General features: G+C 46.1%; 1 protein-coding gene across 2 annotated transcripts in view; it reads left to right on the forward strand.

Annotated features, from left to right (window-relative positions):
* Positions 1-19,084, forward strand: part of ankfn1a (ankyrin repeat and fibronectin type III domain containing 1a) — a 124,088-nt gene continuing 105,004 nt past the window's right edge. For both annotated transcript variants that reach the window (XM_075457329.1, XM_075457330.1), the window contains exons 1-5: positions 1-342; positions 1,952-2,079; positions 2,215-2,460; positions 9,936-10,153; positions 15,705-15,952. In XM_075457329.1, the coding sequence (XP_075313444.1) occupies positions 1,964-2,079; positions 2,215-2,460; positions 9,936-10,153; positions 15,705-15,952 (828 nt within the window). In that variant the 5' untranslated portion in view covers positions 1-342; positions 1,952-1,963. The remainder of the gene's footprint in view (positions 343-1,951; positions 2,080-2,214; positions 2,461-9,935; positions 10,154-15,704; positions 15,953-19,084) is intronic.

The raw sequence follows: 19,084 nt of genomic DNA on the forward strand, positions 1-19,084 counted from the left end.
AGATGGACAGAGTTAAAAGAGTTGTGCACACATAATTGTCCCCTGGCGGCTGAGTGTGAGTCACGACAGTATCGAGGCTCGGCCGGCTCCAGATGTGGAGCTCCATGGGCGTCTGTGCGGTGAGTTAACCGCAGTGAAATGTGAGCCCGCTCCGGCCTGGCTGCCTGTATTTTGGGATGTTTTACACGGGGCCGGACAAAGACACGTTTCCAGGCGGGAGCCCAGCCTGAGCAGATGTTTCTGCTCTGGGAAAAGAAGAAGAAGAAGAAAAAGAAGAAGAAGACGAAAGAGGAAGAGGAGAAGTAGCGACATTGTTTCTGCGGAGGAAGGAGCAGAGAGACGGTAAAGTTTGAGTGTTTTGGGTGTCTGAAGCTGTGGAAGTGTAGGGCAAAAGCTGCCGCTTTCTGCATGAAGCCGACATGATAGTGACAGGAGCCATGACTGAGTGACTGACTTTAACTGTCTCAGCGGGCAAACGTCACTTTTAAAGATTCATCTGCCACAACAGCAGCCACGTGCGCTCTCTGACTCCTCTCACGCGCGTTCACATCCGCGTATCTGTGTGTGTTGGTTACGTTTATGTTGAATATCGCTCTCAAACTTTTAATTATCTTACTAACTCCGGGGAACGTCAACTTGGATCCTCCATGTTGGAACTACTAGTTACCATGACAACAGCATGTCCGCCTCTTCAGATGCTAACTGACCAACTAAGCTAAAGTTAGCTCCGTATCCAACGGATAACCTTGCGTTAGAAACGACTAGTTCTCCTCAGCCAACAACTAACCGAGCTTTATTACACCAAATAATCAACAAAAAATTACCAAACCAGTGAATAACAGCTAAAATATGACTTTGTTCCACCAACTAGTCACCTGCAACCAGTTTGCTAACTTATCCTCCATGTTGGAACTGCTAGTTACCATGACAACAGCATTTCGCCACTTCAGACGCTAACTGACCAACCAGGCTAAAGTTAGCTCCATATCCAACGTTAAAAATGACTAATTCTTCTCAGCCAACAACTAACCGAGCTTTATTATTATCACCAAACATTTACCAAACCAGTGAATAGCAGCTAAAAATGACTTTGTGCCACCAACTAGTTACCTGCAACCAGTTTGCTAACTTACTGTGATTGTTAACTATGTTAACTCTCAGTATAACTTCTTGGTTGCAGCTAACAAACAAGCTAATTAAACCAGTCAGCTACTATTTTTTATAAGAAAGCGCCTAACCAGTTAGATAACCCACTTATCTATGTAACAAGATATACTAGTTAGTTAGCTAAACCAACTAATGTGGCAGTTAACCACTATCTGAGGTCAGCTCACTGACACCATGTCACCCTGGAGTTGGTTAACAAGTAACCAATGAAAAAATGTGATCACCAGGTTAGCGACCAGTGAACAACTTAAGAGGATGCTGTTGCCCGACAATTAACTACCGAGCTAACTAACTGAAATAATTACCCAGCTAACTTATATGGGGATAACCACCCGGCCAAAAAACATGTTCTGATGGATGCTGTAACTTTTAATGTGATGATAACCAAGATATTCTCATCCGCCAGTGACTAATTCAGTTTAATTAACCTTGCTCATGTTGTGTTAACTAGAGTTAATTCAGGTTAACTATAGTTAATTAGAGTTAATTCAGTTTAAGTAGGGTTGACTAGGGTTAATTAGAGTTAACTAAGGTTAATTAGAGTTTATTAGAGTTAACTTTAGTTAATTCGAGTTAATCAGAGTTAACTATAGTTAATTAGAGTGAACTTGAGTTAATTAGGGTGAATCAACAGGTCGTGTTTTTTAGCTTAAACACCTTTAGTGGAACTGAGGCAGCATCTGAGTTGACAGTAGTTTTGTGATGTGTTCTCTGGACACATGAACTACCCCCGGTGTGATTTAAACAGCGGGGGCTTTGTTTCTGCGTCCTCTGATGTTCACAGATATGGCTGAAGATGTCTGTGGATTCTGATAACTCCTGTGTGCTGCTGTCATCACGAGACTCCAGGACTTCCTGCATCTTCCAGACCGCCGACGAGAAAGATGAAATCCCGGGACTGGGAGATGAGAGGTAAGTGCAGCGTGAGTTCTGTAGAAGGGGGGGCATCTCAGTGAGGGCATAAAGAGTCGGTTGTCCCATCGATGTGGCGTTTAAAGAGAATCTGTCATCTCTTCTGTCTGTTTGCGGTGTGTTCCCCCCCTGCAGCGTCCTGGAGATGCTGAGCTACTCAAAGTTCTCCGACCTGGAGACATGGCTGTGTATGCCGTCCTCTCTGCTCCTGCCCAGGACTCTGGACTTCACCCACGCATCCTCCTCTTCCTCCAACCTGTCCTCCTCACATGCATCCAACCACTCCTCCAACTCGCCGCCGATGTCGTCCTCGTCCTCCCCGGCCTCCAACTCCCGCCGCTCCACCTGCAGCGAGCCGGGCGAGACCAGCATGCTCCTCGGGTAAAGCCTCAGCACCTATTTTACCTTTGTGCTGATTTGTTTCTGATCATTTCTGCACAGATGGACTCGTATAATGATACGAACTCAGTTATTCTCTCCTCACTTTCATTCAGTCGAATGTGTGATTTGAACTTGAATGGAAAATGAAAGCCGGTGTTGGTCTATTGATCGGGACCGTGTGGTAAAGTCTCTGAAGGTTACAAAGCAGAATATCTTTGGATTGATGGAAGAGTCAGTAATTCAGATGGCTGTATTAATAATCCAGGTTCCACTTGTCAGTTATTTTATGCTTTTCAAGATTGTAAATGGGAAATCTTTTGGTTTTCCATTGAGTTTTGGTTGTTTGATGGTCATTTTTTCTCTTTCTTTAGACATTCAGTCTAAACTATGAATCATTATATGAATAAATGGATTAATGATGATATAGGCTGTGTCCGAAACCGCATACTACATAGTACATACTTCCATACTACATACTCATCGATCAGACAGTATGCAGAGCGTTTACCCACAATGCATTTCGCTCCTGCCTGAGCCGAAATCAGCCGGCCTGAAGCTGATTTCTCTTAAGCTCTAAACTCTGTAAACTTTAGCAACATTTGAAACATTTTCAGGTGAGAAAGTAGTCGTTTAGATCCCCAACGTGTTGAAAACCTGACAAAATACCGGCTGTTTACAATTTTGTTCCCACGAATTTGGTTATTTTGCCTTTTATCATAGGGAAAGCCATTACGATACAATTGGTGCTTTTGTTTTGAAAACAGGAAGTGAACCTACCGTCGTTGTAGCTAGCTTGAAACTGCCGTTTTGACAGGAAGTGACGATCGGCGACGTCACGATACGTTGCATCTTGGGTAGTTTGAGTATGAATAGTAACCTCATGATGCATACCCAACATTTCAGAGAATCTAGTATGCATCCGGGAACTTCTGCTTACTCAAACTCGCATACTAACTCAAACAGTTAGTAGGAATAGTAGGAGTAGTAGTAGAAGTATGCGGTTTCGAAGACAGCCCCAGTCTGACCTGTAACCCATAACCTTTGGTGGCTTCACTGTGAAGCTGTGTATTTAAAGCAGAATTTACCATTTACTGTCAGATCCATTGAAAGAATCGTTGCTTTTCGATGAAGGTTCATGTGAGGCAACAGGAAGTGACGGTGCAGGGTATGACGGGGTGATGCTGTAAGCCGTCCATCAGCCTGCTGAGGCTCCACCCAGGCTGCCCTCGCTCACCGTGCTCATGTCACATTTTTAGTTGGATAGAATCCTTGTTTTTTGTTTTCATCATATATGGCCGGGCGATGAAACGATCCCAAAATTAGACGGTGATCAGATTTCCTTTGGAGGCATCCGAACCAGCTGACTCCTTTCCACTCCGAGCTCCCTCCGGATGGTGGAGCTCCTCCCCCTTTCTTCCGTGGCCCAGATCCAGTCGGATCACTGAAAGTTCAGACTCGCTTCACGGTGACAAAGTTGTTTTAAATGCTGCGGCTGAATCATTTCCTAGTTTGTTTTAAACCTTAAATAAAAAGGACCGAACACGTGACTTTATGGTGATGTTCGGAGCGCTTTCAGCTGCACAAAGATCCTTTAATTCCCCCGAAGGATTCGCCATGATGATGATGATGATGATGATGATGAGAATTTGATGTTCAGAAACACATGATGAGGCTGTGATGGTTACAGGAAGTAAACACAGACCCCTGATCTGCTTCTAATTTAAAAAAAAAGTAATCTCCGGTTCCATTTTTCCCACGATGACACACGGAACATTTAACCTTCCCTCCTCATTTCTGTGTGTTTTTATAATAAACCATCCATCAGTGGACAGGAAAAGCATGAAACCCCCATTAGATTACATCCGTTTCCTTTTTAATTCTTATTCGTGTCACACTGGATCAGTTGTTGGGGATATGTTGTCAGCTCTGCTCACACGAACAGTGAGCAGTGCGAGGTGTGAGGCTTTGGGATGCCTTCTCTCATGGGCGTCAACTGGGTACGGCAGCTGCCACACCTTGGCTCCAGGGGAAAATGTAAATGTTCGTTTTTCTTTTTTTTTTTTTTTTTTAAATTAATTTATGGAATTACTCTGTGTCGATTTGTATTGATTATTCTATTAATTAATACTTATAAATGAACTACAAATGAAATTCTGAACAACACAATCAATTGATCTAAGTATCATCTTCCCTTTGAAATGTGGTGTCTCCACCCCTCCCACGAGATAACGGAGCTTGGAGGTCAAAGCTGATGTTATTTGCGGGATTTGTTGTTTGCTAATTAATGTAAAATATGAAAAGGAAACAGAAAACTTTAGATTTATTTATCACCAAAAATAGGGGTCCAATGTTGCCCCAGCGGCGGAGGAAGGAGGACCAGGGAGTGAAGGCGGGATTCAGGCTGTTAGCCGCTAATGCTAATGCTAATAGGGAGTCCATTGTTATGTTAGCGGCTATGTGAGTGAGACTGCATTTGCACACAGATAAGCTACATAGCAGACTTTTGTGGTGATTATTGTATATTTATTGATTGATACTGTAGTCATGTGACTATAGTGACCTTGCCATAGCTTAGCTTTGGCTGAATTGACGCCGCTGCCTTCTTTGTAGAGTCCCATCAGACTGGAGGTGGTGATGGCCACCTGATGGCCACATGTCTGTAATGATGACTGAGTGGACTCAGCCTGGCTGCAGGAGCAATGTTCCCCGGTTGCTCGTAAAGAATTCTGTAGTTATGTAGGCCGAGATAAGCCAAGCAGCAGCAGGGAGGAAACGCTGGTGTTTATAGATGTGGGGGAATGTGCTGGTAATATAAGGAAGTGCCGTCATTATGGTTGTGTATGTTGTAGCCGGAGGGCTCTGCAGACAGCCTATAGGAACTCAACTCTGCTGGTACCTGAGCATGTCGGACCCGACCTGGTTCTGTTGAATAAAAACAACTTTATTTGACAGAAAACACATTGAATCAGCTGAAACTCGCACATTAGGAACAAACACATGAAACTTTTCTTCATTTAACTGATGAACTGTATTTATTAAAACTAGGGCAGAGCAACGATTAAAATGTTACATCTAATTAATCACATGATTTCCCTGATTAATCACGATTAATCGCATTTGTACGCAGAATCCAAAAATGAATCCAAAAGTAGCGTATAGCTTTTAGCATTTAGCTTTATTTTAAATGTGCTGCCATATGAATGAAAGTGCCATAACATTTGTTGTGCAAACACACTTTTAACATCAGCATCTTTCTGTAGTTTTTATGTAGAAGCCTCGCTCCACTGTCTGTTTCCTTGAATGACTTGCTGCTATCAGTTGTGTGTTTTGCCTTTAAGTGATATTTGAGACTGGAACTACTACGCTGAGAAGACAATTCAACTTGGCTGTAAATGCAGGAGTTTTTTTTTTTACATTTATTTTGAAATACGTGCTTTTATGTTGAAACAAGTAAAACAGGAAGTAGCGCCGGTTAGTTCCAAGGAGCGCCTGTAGCGGTGATGTTAGCTGCTAGTTTATTTTTATTTTATTACTCCATGCTTCGTGGTGTTTGCTGTAACTGTGTGAATGTGATGCATTCAACAGACTTTTACAATAATAAAACCTGCGTTAATGCGCGATAAAATATTTATCGGCGTTAAATAGTTAACGAGTTAACTCGCCCAGCCCTAATTATAAAACATTATAAAACACAAAAAACAGCTGTTTTAATGCACATTTTCAGTCCCAGCATTAAAAGAAACAGAAAACAAGAGAAAAACTCTTTGAATGCTCGGGAGAGTCGTCACATTGTCTAAAATCTGCCTGTAGAGGTTCACCTGTAATGCTGTAATGGGAGCCATCATCAGCAGGGCCGCCAGTCAGAAGGAAGCTCCGCCTCCTACTATATGAAATTCCATGAAGGTGGGGTCTATGTCCACGATAAAATCAGACCAGGGCTGTGTTCGAAACCACATACTACACACTACATACTGCATACTACATACTGCATACTTCCATACTACATACTGCATACTCATCGATCAGACAGTATGCAGAGCGTTTACCCACAATGCATTTCGCTCCTGCCCGAGCCGAAATCAGCCGGCCTGAAGCTGATTTCTCTTAAGCTCTAAACTCTGTAAACTTTAGCAACATTTTAAACATTTTCAGGTGAGAAAGTAGTCGTTTAGATCCCCAACGTGTTGAAAACCTGACAAAATACCGGCTATTTACAATTTTGTTCCCACGAATTCGGCGCTACTAAAGCTAGCCGCAGTGAGCAACGCACTTCCGGTTATTTTCACAAAATAAAATACCCGTTGCCTTTTATCATAGGGAAAGCCATTACCATACAATTGGTGCTTTTGTTTTGAAAACAGGAAGTGAACCTATCCTCGTTGTAGCTAGCTTGAAACTGCCGTTTTGACAGGAAATGACGATCGGCGACGTCACGTTACGTTGCATCTTGGGTAGTTTGAGTATGAGTAGTAACCTCATGATGCATACCCAACATTTCAGAGAATCTAGTATGCATCCGGGAACTTCTGCTTACTCAAACTCGCATACTAACTCAAAAAGTTAGTATGAGTAGTAGGAGAAGTAGGAGAAGTAGGAGAAGTATGCGGTTTTGAACACGGCCAAAAACTCTGGATCTTAAGAGTACAACACCTGACATCTTAAGTGTGTTTATCTGCAGGTTGTGACAGGACATTTTAGTTTGATGCCAGTTAGAATAAACGGCTGATAATAAGCTGTGTGCTGCAGAAATGAGCAACGAGAACTTTAACTTTAATATGAAAACAACCTGAAGCTGCAGATTCAGTCTCAGGAGAGGCCTGGAAGATAAACTTATTTTATACGCCGGGAATAACGGCATAAACTTGTTTTATTAGATCTTCTAGTTCTGGCCTCACGCTGTTAATTAAAAGTGAGATGAACAATGAAATGGCCCCATAGGCCCTTCAATGGAAAAAATGCCCCTCCAAAAATAAGTAAGAAAAACTACAAATACGAAACGTTTTTGCTTGAAATAAGCAAAAAAATCTTCCAATGGAACTAGTGAAAATCGGCTTGTCAAGATTTCTTGAAATAAGATGAGATATTTAGGACTTTTGAGATAAACGTGATCTTGAAATTAGCTTAAAAACCTCTTCAAATGAAAAAAAAGCTTGTTTCATGTGAAATGCGACTCAAAACAATTTGTTTTCAAGACTTTTTCATTTAACAAGATATTCCAGATGTATTGTATTAAAACAAGTCCCTATATCTGGCTGAAATAGTACTTGTTAGGCAGTTGTGTCTGATATTAAGTGTAATGAGATACTCAATGAGACAAATATACTTGGTAAGATTTAGATTTTTTCCAGTGTTCCCTCTTATTCTCCAGTCCTGGGGTTTCTGGCAGCAGCCATCAGAACTGAACGTGCACTTTTTGTCAGAGCTGGGGTTTCTGGCAGCAGCCATCAGAACTGAACGTGCACTTTTTGTCAGAGCTGGGGTTTCTGTTTTATCCTGTTGTATCTGCTGTCTGAGAATGCTGCTGCATCTTCCTGTGGACAGGGTTCAGTCTGGTGCTAACCAACATAAATGTGCTGCCTGCACACCCTGCAGATAAACACGGTTAAGACGTCGGGCGCAGTAAATGATAAGGAGCATCACATTAACATTGATTGTGGAGCAGCACGGTGGTTTGGAGCTTTCAGTCTTTGTGATTCATCATTTACTGAGAAGCTGCTCAGCTGATCTTCAGCTGGAGACTCTGCAGCTCTTTACTTTTCCTCTTATGTAGCCTGTCATATACAGTTATATAGGGGGACCAACGTTGCCACGGTAACGGTTACTTTGTAAGGCAGAATGTCGCAGTGGAAGCGAATGTGTTGTTGCCGGGGGTTACGGGATGTTTTCCTTATGGTCTCTGGCTCTCCCTCTGAGGCCTTTTGTTCTGCCTACAATGATCCAATCACTGCTGGATAAACCAGGATTTAACTTTACTTGTTGTTGTTGTAGTTGAAGGAAACTCTAAAATGTGATTTACCAGTTTAAGTTGAGTGTTAAGCCTGTTACAGATGGATTAATCTGCCTTCTCTCAGTTTGTTAGTCTGGTTGAGTGGCATCTCTTTAACTGTAAACGCTGTTTTTATTTATATTTCCCTCATTTAATTCAGTGTTTTACTGTTTAATTAATATTGATCTGCAGGCTCAGAAGCAGCTGATGGTATTAATGTACGACAGCTCTCTGCTATCTGTGGCTGTTTTTAAATGAACCATAAAAACAAACCTTGACTCGACTTGTTATGACTGCGACTCGCTGCAGCTTCCTGTAAACTTCTCCTTCAGAAAGCCATCGGTGACTTTTCTCTGTATTTTTGTTCATATCCTGATAATCTAACTCACTTTGCTGCTCTGTGACGAGAATCTGCTGCAGTTAAATAGTTAAATGGTTTAATAAGATCAAATCTAAATACTGATGATAAATATCAACTCAGAACTGGTGAAAACATCCTTTTTTTTCCAGGTTGTCAACAGATTTAATGACTTTATTTACACTCTTTCCACCTGCTTTCCACCTAGTTTTCCACCTGCTTTCCACCTAGTTTTCCACCTGCTTTCCACCTAGTTTCCACCTGCTTTTCACCTAGTTTTCCACCTGCTTTCCACCTAGTTTCCACCTGCTTTCCACCTAGTTTCTACCTGCTTTCCACCTAGTTTTCCACCTGCTTTCCACCTAGTTTCCACCTGCTTTCCACCTGCTTTCCACCTAGTTTTCCACCTGCTTTCCACCTAGTTTCTACCTGCTTTCCACCTAGTTTTCCACCTGCTTTCCACCTAGTTTTCCACCTGCTTTCCACCTAGTTTTCCACCTGCTTTCCACCTAGTTTCTACCTGCTTTCCACCTAGTTTTCCACCTGCTTTCCACCTAGTTTCTACCTGCTTTCCACCTAGTTTCCACCTGCTCTCCACCTAGTTTCTACCTGCTTTCGGAACTAGGTGGAAAGCAGGTGGAAACTAAGTAATGTTCAGATCACCACAGAACCAGAAGTGGTTAACTTTACAGCTGATGAACATGGATTACACCAGTTACCTCTGACAAACCTTTGCCCTTTATTTTATTTTACACGGCATGTATTCTATCCTGAACTGAAAGTCCAGCTGGAAGATGCTCTGGCATCACACCAACGGCAGCATTTGATGAGTCGGCTGTTCTGGAGATGGTTAATAATGCTGAAAGCTGCCTTTGAATGGAACAAACTGTGAACATGTGATTTCTGCTGCTAAGTTGCTGCTCAGAGGGAATCATCGGGCTTTTGATGGTGTATTTTCTGATGTTTCTGCACAGAGTCTTTGTGTCACTTTTTTTTTTTTAGTGAAAGAAGATGAAACTAAACCTGTTTTTTTCTCCGTCCCTTCACTGCACTTCACTTTGTCTTATATGTGATTTCTGTTCTTGAAACGCACCCTGATTTATCGAGTTTTCTGCTCTGTGATCCCTCCAGGTCGTCAGAAAGAGAATCCACCTTCCTCTCGCCTGCATGGAAGGACCTGACCTTTCTGTCCACACCCCTCCTGCCCATCCTCTCCTCCACCCCTACCGCTGCTTCACAGCTGAGCTCAAAGACTGCCGCGGGAGACTCCGCCTCCCAGAGCGGCGTCAGCATCAGGAAACGGCGGCGACTCGCCGGCAGCCCTGGCGGACTCCACTGGAACGCTGCAGGTGAGAACGGGCCGGGAGGTCTTTCCTTCAGGGAGCAGCGCCACGTTTATTCTGCTTGTTGTTGTTCGATTTTTCTGGTGAAACACGTGTATGTTCAACAATTATCCATGGTGGGAGATCTCAGTGAGTTCCCCAGGGATCCGTCCTGGGACCACTTCTCATTTTGATTATCAACAGTCTCAAAAAGTTCCACTTCGACTCTGATGATACTTTGATGTGCGTCTTTGTGTCCACACCTCATCTCTGTGGTGTAAAACTTATCGCACTTCTGGCTACAGATGTTTAGGATCCTTGTTTTACCTGCTCTGAATACTGTTTAATGATTGTCTGAACACACAAACCTCATTACATCCTTTCCAGAAAAGTCTTTCAGAACATCTTCTGCTGCAGCAGCACTCAGTGAAAGTTGTTCTGGAGTCCCAGAAAGACAGAAAGTTTAGAGAATCTACAGGAACAGAGTTCTGGAAGCTTCTCCAACCAGCAGGTTACCTGCTGACAGGTGAGGGTGTCAGGATTGGGTATAACAGCAGCATCCACCAAAGGTTCAGCCTCTCCAACAAGGATGGGTCGTGGCTCATCGCTTTGGGCCAAAACTCCATCAGAGAATCATCAATAAGTTCAGCAAATGTCCTCAGTTCCCAAAGCGTTAAGAAGGGTCATTAAAGGAGGCTGATGGAACAGGATGGGAACATGATTCTGGAACAGCTTTCACTGAGTGTTGATGCTTCAGATTCTGCAATTCACACTAATTAAATGACAGTTTGGTTACGTTAGGTAAATTACGTTTGGTTCTGTTTCCTGAACACAGAGAAGTTGGTCAGAGAAGACTCTGAGAATCAATTCTTTGTTCTTGTGTCCATTAAAAGAGTTCCCTGAAGTTAAATGAGTTCAGTCCCCTGAAGTTAAAAGAGTCCCCTGAAGTTAAGAGTCCCCTGAAGTTAAAAGAGTCCCCTGAAGTTAAAAGAGTTCCCTGAAGTTAAAAGAGTTCCCTGAAGTTAAAAGAGTTCCCTGAAGTTAAAAGAGTTCCCTGAAGTTAAAAGAGTTCCCTGAAGTTAAAAGAGTTCCCTGAAGTTAAAAGAGTCCCCTGAAGTTAAAAGAGTCCCCTGAAGTTAAAAGAGTTCCCTGAAGTTAAAAGAGTTCCCTGAAGTTAAAAGAGTTCCCTGAAGTTAAAAGAGTTCCCTGAAGTTAAAAGAGTTCCCTGAAGTTAAGAGTTCCCTGGAGTTAAAATAGTTCCCTGAAGTTAAAAGCAAGTTCTGAAGTTCCCTGAAGTTAAAAAAGTTAAGAAGTTAAAAGAGTTCCCTAAAGTTAAAAGAGTTCCCTAAAGTTAAGAGTTCCCTAAAGTTAAAAGTTCCCTAAAGTTAAAAGAGTTCCCTGAAGTTAAAAGAGTTCCCTGAAGTTAAAAGAGTTCCCTGAAGTTAAGAGTTCCCTGGAGTTAAAATAGTTCCCTGAAGTTAAAAGCAAGTTCTGAAGTTTAATCAGTTCCCTGGAGGTGACTCGGGTGATATCTGATCCAGTGTTAGTGTTTTTCAGTCGGACTCTGCACCACGTAGCTCAGCGTGGCTCCTTATCTGGGATCCAGATTTCTCAGTCGTATTTACCTGCAGACAGAGTTACAGGAGTTCTTCTTCATGTGTGCGGCTGATGGATGGATGCTAACCGAGGCTGCAGGTGGCGGTGAGAGCACGGAGTGATGCGAGGCAGCGGAGGGGGGCGGCTGATTTCCTGTCAGGAATGTTTGTGGCTGCGGGTGTTTAATCTGAGCAGGGCTTCACTTCCTGTGGGAGTCTCTGTCCTTTAGCTCCACCCTTCTGGAGAACGATAACCAGCTTCCTGCTCAACGCATTGCAGCAGAACAACCGTCAGGTGTTTGACATGTTCAGCCTCAAACTGTTTTGTTTGGGTCATTTTTAAAGGTCTGAGGAAGTAAATCTTCCCTGTTTTCTCCCTCAATCTGTTTGAATCTGTTCATTATTTAGCTCAGATCTCTTTCTAACCTCTCAGGTCTGTTGGTTGCTTCACATGATGCAGAATCAGTTTCCTACAGACTGGATGTTGTACAGCGTCTGACCACCAGAGGGCACTGTGACTCCAGCTGTCAGCCCTGAGCTCTCACAGAGGACAGAATAATTCATGTTTCCTCAGGTGTTCAGGCCTCTTTGGGAAGCAGAAGTTGCTCTGACCGTCTACATGAAACCGTTTGACCGACCGCTTCACTTTGAGCACCTCGCTGTGTTCTGCAGCTCTTTCAGCTGCGTTTCCACAACACTTCTCTACATCAACTGTTTGCGTTTGGAGATCAGACTGATACGGACCGGAGGCCTTTGTTACCATGATCACACAGTGTGGAGCTGAACCTGAAACCTGAGCCGCCGGGAGGGAATGTAGACGAGGCGTTTCTCAGAAAAGAGATGACAGATCTTTAACTTTACTGTCTACTTTTCCACAGAAATGTAAGTTTAGGGGCAATTTCATAAGTGAAGAAGTAATGAAGGTAAATGAAATTAGACCCCAGATCAGAAAGGTTTGGTGTGGTTTGGCAAATGTAAGTGACTGAAGCCAGGATCTGGTCCTACAGAAGTTAAAAGAGTTCCCTGAAGTTAATTGAGTTCCCTGAAGTTAAAAGAGTTCCCTGAAGTTAAAAGAGTTCCCTGAAGTTAAGAGTTCCCTGAAGTTAATTGGGTTCCCTGAAGTTAAATGACCAGAAAAGGTTGGTGTGGTTTGGCAAATGTAAATGACTGTAGCAAGGATCTGGTCCTACAGCAGCCTGCATGATGAGTCTGTGAGGAGCAGAGATGTTCAGAGGATCTCCAGTTTCTCCACAAATGTGTTTAAAATAGGGCTGGGCGAGTTAACTCGTTATTATCGCGTTAACTTGTTAATTATTTAACGGCGATAAATATTTTATCGCGCATTAACGCAGGTTTTATGCGTGTAGCTCACGGAGCTAACCGGCACTACTTCCTGTTTTACTTGTTTCAACATAAAAGCACGGATTTCAAAATAAATTTTTTAAAAACTCCTGCATTTAAAGCCAAGTTGAATTGTCTTCTCACCGTAGTAGTTCCAGTCTAAAATATCACTTAAAGGCAAAACATACAACTGATAGCAGCATCCTCTAGTACCCTGCATCCTCTGGTACTCTGCATCCTCTGGTACCCTGAATTTATAGGACCGATCCCTGGACTGAACCCCGAGGAACGCCTTCATCCCTGGACTGAACCCCGAGAAACGCCTTCATCCCTGGACTGAACCCCGAGGAACGCCTTCATCCCTGGACTGAACCCCGAGGAACGCCTTCATCCCTAGACCGAACCCCGACAAACGCCTTCATCCCTGGACCGAACCCCGACGAACGCCTTCATCCCTGGACCGAACCCCGAGGAGCGCCTTCATCCCTGGACCGAACCCCGAGGAACGCCTTCATCCCTGGACCGAACCCCGAGGAACGCCTTCATCCCTGGACCGAACCCCGAGGAACGCCTTCATCCCTGGACCGAACCCCGAGGAACGCCTTCATCCCTGGACCGAACCCCGAGGAACGCCTTCATCCCTGGACCGAACCCCGAGGAACGCCTTCATCCCTGGACCGAACCCCGAGGAACGCCTTCATCCCTGGACCGAACCCCGAGGAACGCCTTCATCCCTGGACCGAACCCCGAGGAACGCCTTCATCCCTGGACCGAACCCCGAGGAACGCCTTCATCCCTGGACCGAACCCCGAGGAACGCCTTCATCCCTGGACCGAACCCCGAGGAACGCCTTCATCCCTGGACCGAACCCCAGGGGGGCGTTCATCGCTGGACCGAACCCCGAGGAGCGCCTTCATCCCTGGACTGAACCCCGAGGAGCGCCTTCATCCCTGGACCGAACCCCGACGAACGCCTTCATCCCTGGACCGAACCCCGACGAACGCCTTCATCCCTGGACCGAACCCCGAGGAGCGCCTTCATCCATGGACCGAACCTCGAGGAGCGCCTTCATCCCTGGACGGAACCCGAGGAACGCCTTCATCCCTGGACGGAACCCCGAGGAACGCCTTCATCCCTGGACGGAACCCCGAGGAACGCCTTCATCCCTGGACGGAACCCCGAGGAACGCCGTCATCCCTGGACGGAACCCCGAGGAACGCCTTCATCCCTGGACGGAACCCCGAGGAACGCCTTCATCCCTGGACGGAACCCCGAGGAACGCCTTCATCCCTGGACGGAACCCCGAGGAACGCCTTCATCCCTGGACGGAACCCCGAGGAACGCCGTCATCCCTGGACGGAACCCCGAGGAACGCCGTCATCCCTGGACGGAACCCAGAGGAACGCCTTCATCCCTGGACGGAACCCCGAGGAACGCCTTCATCCCTGGACGGAACCCCGAGGAACGCCTTCATCCCTGGACGGAACCCCGAGGAACTCTTCATCCCTGGACGGAACCCCGAGGAACGCCTTCATCCCTGGACGGAACCCCGAGGAACGCCTTCATCCCTGGACCGAACCCCGAGGAACGCCTTCAGCCCTGGACCGAACCCCGAGGAACGCCTTCATCCCTGGACCGAACCCCGAGGAGCGCCTTCATCCCTGGACCGAACCCCGAGGAACGCCTTCATCCCTGGACCGAACCCCGAGGAACGCCTTCATCCCTGGACCGAACCCCGATGAACGCCTTCATCCCTGGACCGAACCCCGAGGAACGCCTTCATCCCTGGACCGAACCCCGAGGAACGCCTTCATCCATGGACCGAACCCCGAGGAGTGCCTTCATCCCTGGACCGAACCCCGAGGAACACCTTCATCCATGGACCGAACCCCGAGGAGCGCCTTCATCCCTGGACCGAACCCCGATGAACGCCTTCATCCCTGGACCGAACCCCGAGGAACGCCTTCATCCCTGGACCGAACCCCGAGGAACGCCTTCAGCCCTGGACCGAACCCCGAGGAGCGCCTTCATCCCTGGACCGAACCCCGACGAACGCCTTCAGCCCTGGACCGAACCCCGACGAACGCCTTCAGCCCTGGACCGAACCCCGACGAACGCCTTCAGCCCTGGACCGAACCCCGACGAACGCCTTCAGCCCTGGACCGAACCCCGAGGAACGCCTACAGCCCTGGACTGAACCTAGAGGAATGCCTTCATTACTCTGAGGAGTTTCAGGGCCGTTTGTTGTTTTACTGCTCCTGAAGCTGCAGGAAGGCAGACGGGCAGTTTCCTCTGTCCTCATGTAGTTTTAATGCAGCAGCTCAGGTAGTCGGTAACCTGACACACACACACACACACAGGTGTAACATGACACCAGCCCACCTGAAGCAGGTTCTGTTTTCTTTTATAATCCAACAAACAGCAGAGTGCTGGAGTTGGACTCCTTGGACAAACATGATCAAATTACAGATGTTTCTGTAACCTGCTGTCTGATGGACGCTCATGAGCGGCTGGCCACAGAAACACTGAGTATTATGACAGAGTGTGTAGGTGTGTGCATGTGAGCGTGCACGTGTGCGTGTGCATGTGCACGTGCACGTGGTGTAGAGTAACAGCAGCCGTCTCCGGTTTCTGTCGTCCAGGGTCGGTGCAGCGCGACTTCTGGTCACCTGATCCGTCTCCCGGCTGCAGGAGGAGCGCAGCAGGGGGAGGAGGCGGAGCCAGAGCAGCAGGTGGGGGTGGGAGGAGCCTCCCCCAGTGCGAGCGGGCGGCGCTGAGGAAGACGGTGTCAGTGGACGAGCAGCTGCTGCGTCCGGCGGGCGGAGAGCAGCACCACCTGAAGCTGCTGAGCCGGCTGGAGAGAGGACGCAAGAAGCTGCGCAGCGTCCAGGTGAGTTTGTGCTCTGAGAAGTTCAGCCTGTGGGGGGGTGGGGTCTTCTTTAACTGCTTTAACTCTGAGGTTTAACCAGGCGTCAGGGGTCTTCTTTAACTGCTTTAACTGCTTTAACTCTGACCCTTTAACCAGGCGTCAGGGGACTGCTTTAACTGCTTTAACTCTTAGGTTTACCCAGGCGTCAGGGGACTGCTTTAACTGCTTTAACTCTTAGGTTTACCCAGGCGTCAGGGGACTGCTTTAACTGCTTTAACTCTGAGGTTTAACCAGGCTTCGGGGGTCTGCTTTAACTGCTTTAACTCTGAGGTTTAACCAGGCGTCAGGGGACTGCTTTAACTGCTTTAACTGCTTTAACTCTGAGGTTTACCCAGGCGTCAGGGGTCTGCTTTAACTGCTTTAACTCTGAGGTTTAACCAGGCTTCGGGGGTCTCCTTTAACTGCTTTAACTATAAGGTTTAACCAGGCTTCGGGGGTCTGCTTTAACTGCTTTAACTCTGAGGTTTAACCAGGCTTCGGGGGTCTGCTTTAACTACTTTAACTCTGAGGTTTAACCAGGTGTCAGGGGTCTGCTTTAACTGCTTTAACTCTGAGGTTTAACCAGGCGTCAGGGGTCTGCTTTAACTGCTTTAACTGCTTTAACTGCTTTAATTGCTTTAACTGCTTTAACTCTGAGGTTTAACCAGGCGTCAGGGGTCTGCTTTAACTGCTTTAACTGCTTTAACTCTGAGGTTTAACCAGGCGTCAGGGGTCTGCTTTAACTGCTTTAACTATGAGGTGTAACCAGGCGTCAGGGGTCTGCTTTAACTGCTTTAACTATGAGGTGTAACCAGGCGTCAGGGGTCTGCTTTAACTGCTTTAACTGCTTTAACTCTGAGGTTTAACCAGGTGTCAGGGGTCTGCTTTAACTGCTTTAACTCTGAGGTTTAACCAGGCTTCGGGGGTCTGCTTTAACTGCTTTAACTCTGAGGTTTAACCAGGCGTCAGGGGTCTGCTTTAACTGCTTTAACTGCTTTAACTGCTTTAACTCTGAGGTTTAACCAGGCGTCAGGGGTCTGCTTTAACTGCTTTAACTGCTTTAACTCTGAGGTTTAACCAGGCGTCAGGGGTCAGCTTTAACTGCTTTAACTATGAGGTTTAACCAGGCGTCAGGGGTCTGCTTTAACTGCTTTAACTGCTTTAACTCTGAGGTTTAACCAGGCATCAGGGGTCTGCTTTAACTGCTTTAACTGCTTTAACTCTGAGGTTTAACCAGGCATCAGGGGTCTGCTTTAACTGCTTTAACTATAAGGTTTAACCAGGCGTCAGGGGTCTGCTTTAACTGCTTTAACTGCTTTAACTCTGAGGTTTACCCAGGCGTCAGGGGTCTGCTTTAACTGCTTTAACTGCTTTAACTCTTAGGTTTACCCAGGCGTCAGGGGTCTGCTTTAACTGCTTTAACTGCTTTAACTCTGAGGTTTAACCAGGCTTCGGGGGTCTGGTAGAGCTCCTCCTGTGAGCAGGTTGTGTTTGTGTGCTTCCTACATTACATTACATTACGGTCATTCTGCAGACGCTTTTATCCAAAGCGACTTACAGTAAGTGTGTTCAACATCGGTAGGCAAAAGAACTTCAGGTCACAAGAAATCAGAAGTGCATTTCCTTCCAAACCCAAACAGCTAAGAGCATAACTAGTGCTAGAGTAAGTGCAGTAAGTTAGGTACCGAGACAAATGGGAAGAGAATTTATAAAACAAATAAGTGCGTAAGGATCTGGGATGAAGCAGGTGATGTCCTCAGAGGGCTCCCTGTGATGCTGGATCGGCTGCAGCCTCAGGTTTTACAGAGAACGGGCTCCACAGGTTCCTTCATCAGGAGCCTCCCCTCAGTTTTACTCGGCTCAGCTGATCCTGTGTTTGCTGGAAGCTGCTGCAGAGCTTTGTGTGACTGATGGATTAGTGGGCCGCTCTCTGTTGACCTCTGCTGTTGACCTGTTTGGGACCTCGTTGTTTGTTCTCAGCTCATCGCGCGCTCGTTGAACCAGTTTCGCACTCGTGTTGCAGCGACTCTCACAGAAACGAGGGATGTGCAGAGCTCCAAACGGACCTCGGTTCTGTGCTGATGATGATCAGAAAGGCCCATATTCATGAGATCGGGGGTCTCGGATCCTCTGCAGAGGTGGAGGAGCAGGTGTTCATGCATGCTGACCTGTTAACAGAGAACAGAAAAGAAATGATGAATAGATAAAGTGAGCTTGTGCAACATAAGACGGGAGAAGAACTAATCAAATATTTATAAGTCCTGATGGTGACTGTGCAGAGGATCTCCTGTGGGGGGAGACTCTCTGTGGCAGCTGGGATATGAAGCCCTGAAAACTTTTCTCTGCCTGGTTACTGATCCGATGAAAGCTCTGACTGTTCAAACTGAACCAGCATCCATTCTACTTTCTGTATGAAAGATAAAATGTGTTGAATCTGGAGTATAGACGATGAGCAGTACCACCAGCGGCCACTAAGTGCTGCTGCAGGACATCTTTAATGATTCCGTCCTGAGGGAAAACCTGCTGAAACACAGTGAATACTTCTCAGAATCACAGAACTGTAAAACTAAGTTGCAGAAAGCAGCCTGTGACTCATCAGTGCTGCTCCGGCCCATTTCAGGGCATCATTAACACTGAGCTCCTCATGGTGCAGGTTCAGCTGCTGTTCTGTTCGGGTCCACAGCAGCTTCTGTTTGAGCTGTAATTTGGCTGGTGTTGGTAAAAGGACAGAAAATGATCAGCCAGCATTAACTCATGTTGCTGCTGGAGGTGAAGCAGCTCCTGTGGTGCTGAGCAGAGAAAAGGCTGAAAGCTCTGTGGAAAGATGACGTGATGGGAGAGAATCAGCGCTGAGTGGCAGCAAAAGTGGCTGAATTTATATTAAAGGCAACCAAATTTCCAGCTGAAAGTCTTTAAACTTTAACTTTAAAGCGGGTGGTGAACAGGAAAGCTTACGAAAGAACAAGTTTCGGTGTAATCTCCTGGTTTCCTTAGCTAGGAAATTGTTTTTGAATTGGCTCTATATGAAAGAATTGAATTATTTTATGAATAATAGGAGGGTTTCACGTGACGTCACAGTGCTGCATCGCGAACGCGCGAAATCCAGATGGTTGT

This window comes from Odontesthes bonariensis, chromosome 23 (genome assembly GCF_027942865.1).
Source record: "Odontesthes bonariensis isolate fOdoBon6 chromosome 23, fOdoBon6.hap1, whole genome shotgun sequence".
In the NCBI taxonomy this organism is placed as follows: Eukaryota; Metazoa; Chordata; class Actinopteri; order Atheriniformes; family Atherinopsidae; genus Odontesthes; species Odontesthes bonariensis.